At 36.2% G+C, this 2500-nt stretch overlaps 2 protein-coding genes across 3 annotated transcripts in view; both read left to right on the top strand.

The window, feature by feature from the left end:
* LOC145495120 (muscle, skeletal receptor tyrosine protein kinase-like) overlaps window positions 1-962 on the top strand; it is an 11193-nt gene extending 10231 nt beyond the window's left edge. Inside the window, exon 9 of the mRNA XM_081474690.1 lies at window positions 1-962. This exon is cut by the window's left edge and continues 620 nt beyond it. The gene's annotated coding sequence lies outside the window, so the exon portion shown is untranslated.
* A 284-nt stretch (window positions 963-1246) lies between these two features.
* The window catches only part of LOC145495119 (muscle, skeletal receptor tyrosine protein kinase-like), a 14581-nt gene continuing 13327 nt past the window's right edge, over window positions 1247-2500 (top strand). For both annotated transcript variants that reach the window (XM_081474687.1, XM_081474689.1), the window contains exon 1: window positions 1247-1331. In XM_081474687.1, coding sequence (XP_081330813.1) covers window positions 1259-1331 — 73 coding nt within the window. In that variant the 5' untranslated portion in view covers window positions 1247-1258. The remainder of the gene's footprint in view (window positions 1332-2500) is intronic.

Raw genomic sequence — 2500 nt, forward strand, 5'->3', positions numbered from 1 at the left:
CTTTTTTTGCCTGAATTATTGTTGGAACTTCAGAAACTTTCTTGTAATTTAAGAAAGTACCGACATTTAATTGTTTGTCATTTTTTCCCCAGTATTATTATAAAGCGGTCTTGTTCACACCCGCGGTATTTTTTTCGTAGAGTATCCTCACCTAGCTGTTATCGTGCGTAATAATGTTGGCACATTTTCAGACCATTCTGGAAATCGATCGTGAAATTAATGTATATTAGATGACTTAGATGACTGAGTGGCATTTCATTGAAGTAATGGTCAATTTCAATTGGGCCATTTAATTTCCGAGTTAGCGTTTGCCTCTGTTTCAAAAGGAACTCAAAACTTGTATGAAAATGAGTTTCCCCTACAGGTTCTTTTTCATGCAAATCAAACCCATTTTTGCACGAGGACTAGTACTGTTTTAGGAATTCACCAAAAAAAGAATTTTTTAAGTAGAGTTAAACAGCATATACCTCTGTACTCTTTAAGATGAAGGGCGCGATGACTATCGTAATTGAATGTTTTTTAGTGCCCCAATCTATTTGGAAGGAATTGAGGAATAGCTGAATTTTTTTGTAAAGAACCTTGATATTAATACTCCAAGGCTTGTTAGATCGTTGTAATCATCAGTCTTGAAGAGTAAACAAGATAGCATATACCAGTTCAATAAGTATATAATGTCTTGAAAACATTGCGAATATTGCCAAACTTACGAAAGAAAATTTCCGGCTGAACAGAATAAACTTAAAACGAGAAATTATATAGAAAAATAAATTCCTTACTTAGTAAATATATTTCTTATGTGATGGTTTTGAGGGGAAAACTCCGTTGGAGTTCATTGAGTTGTTAGGGAAAGAACAGCCTGCACTCTGCGTTCTGAAGACCAGCTGAGAAAATTTGAATGTAAAGCAGAGAGCAGATTATTTTTCCTGTTTAAGACTAAAACCTTGCTGATTTAGAGCCTTTTTCAGAATAAAAACAACATTGTTCCTTTGTGTGAGATACTTAATTCATAGTTGATATTTAACTAGATTACACAAAGACGTTCGTCACTGTTTCCTGTGGCGCCCAAAATACCGTGTGGGAGTTACCTTCAGACCGTCAACACGAAATTAAACCGCTCAGGAAATACGTTTCGTGAGATTACTGAATATCGACGAACTGCTTTAATTTCACTTTTGAGATTCCGAGTGCTCTGGAAACGACAGGCCACTCAGTTGCGTCCATTCAGGCAATGTATTAATGACCAATAATATTCGACGCCATGCTTCAACGCGTGCTATTATTTTTGGTTGCGTTTTCCACACGCTTTCTGCTGGCAAACAGTAGCATTCAAGGTATGTAACTACTGACCTTGTTATCGGTTAATATAATGGTCACTTTAATTTGTAACTACAGAATACAGCCACTTCTATATAAAGACGCGGACATGTAGCAGTAGAAATGGCGTCATTTAGATTTTGCCGGATACAGACACGGGTTCATTTATAGTCGACATATTCGGCACGTGTACCAAAATATACAAGCATTGAGTGGCATTATTCTATAGTTAAAATTTATTGTGGTCGTTGTTTGTATTCAGCAAACAAAGAATCAAAAACCATATTTTTACTATAATAAAATACTACGCTAAATTGTGGTTGAGAACCCGACGGAAATTTAGCGGAAAGCACAAGCGAGAGGCCGGAGTGAAAGTATTCTCAAATGACCGGATTATTTCCGTATAGTAGAACTCCTAGCTTTGGCTGCTTTATATGCTTACTTGTGGAGATTTCATATGAACTAAACGATAAATAACGGTTTAGTCGAGCACGATCTGATAAAAGATACTGAGAACGCGGGATTTAAACCTTTTTACAATGTAACATCATGTCGATACGGAAAATATTTACCAAGTTATATCTATTTCAAAATAAGTTCCGGAAGTACAAATAAGCATATTGACTACAATTAAAAATTTAGGAATCGTTACTTTTTTTGACATGAGCCCTTAACCGAATGGACGTCGTGTCTGTACTCCCGGGCTGTACTAAGATCATCACCATGTGTATTACCATTTATAATTAATTATTGCCTTTAAAAAACAGTGTCAAGGGTAATTGGAAGTGATGATTGATTTGTTGTCCAGTAGATCAGGCCTGAACCGTAATCACATTTTGCGGTCAGTCAGTTTGACTCCAAAAAAAACATTTTGCCTTCAGACTTTTCACAATTGCTCAAGGACTAAACGTGGAACAAAAACATGAAAATCGAGAAAGTCACTTCGAGGCCAAAACACAAAATATTTTGCGTGTTTCTGTGAGATTCAAGACGCCAATGATTGCACAAGCTTTTCAAAATACTCTCACGTAATACTCTGACGAAATAATAGGAAATTCGTCAGGGTCTAATAATACACATGGGTTACTGAACCTACGAAAACCAAACAAAGCGTGCAGCTATTTCGCAAAATAAGAACCTTTAATTACTCAGTGTCGTTTTTTCAGGCGATGTAAGGCTCCAAAAG

Source organism: Orbicella franksi, chromosome 8 (genome assembly GCF_964199315.1).
Source record: "Orbicella franksi chromosome 8, jaOrbFran1.1, whole genome shotgun sequence".
Lineage (NCBI taxonomy): Eukaryota > Metazoa > Cnidaria > Anthozoa > Scleractinia > Merulinidae > Orbicella > Orbicella franksi.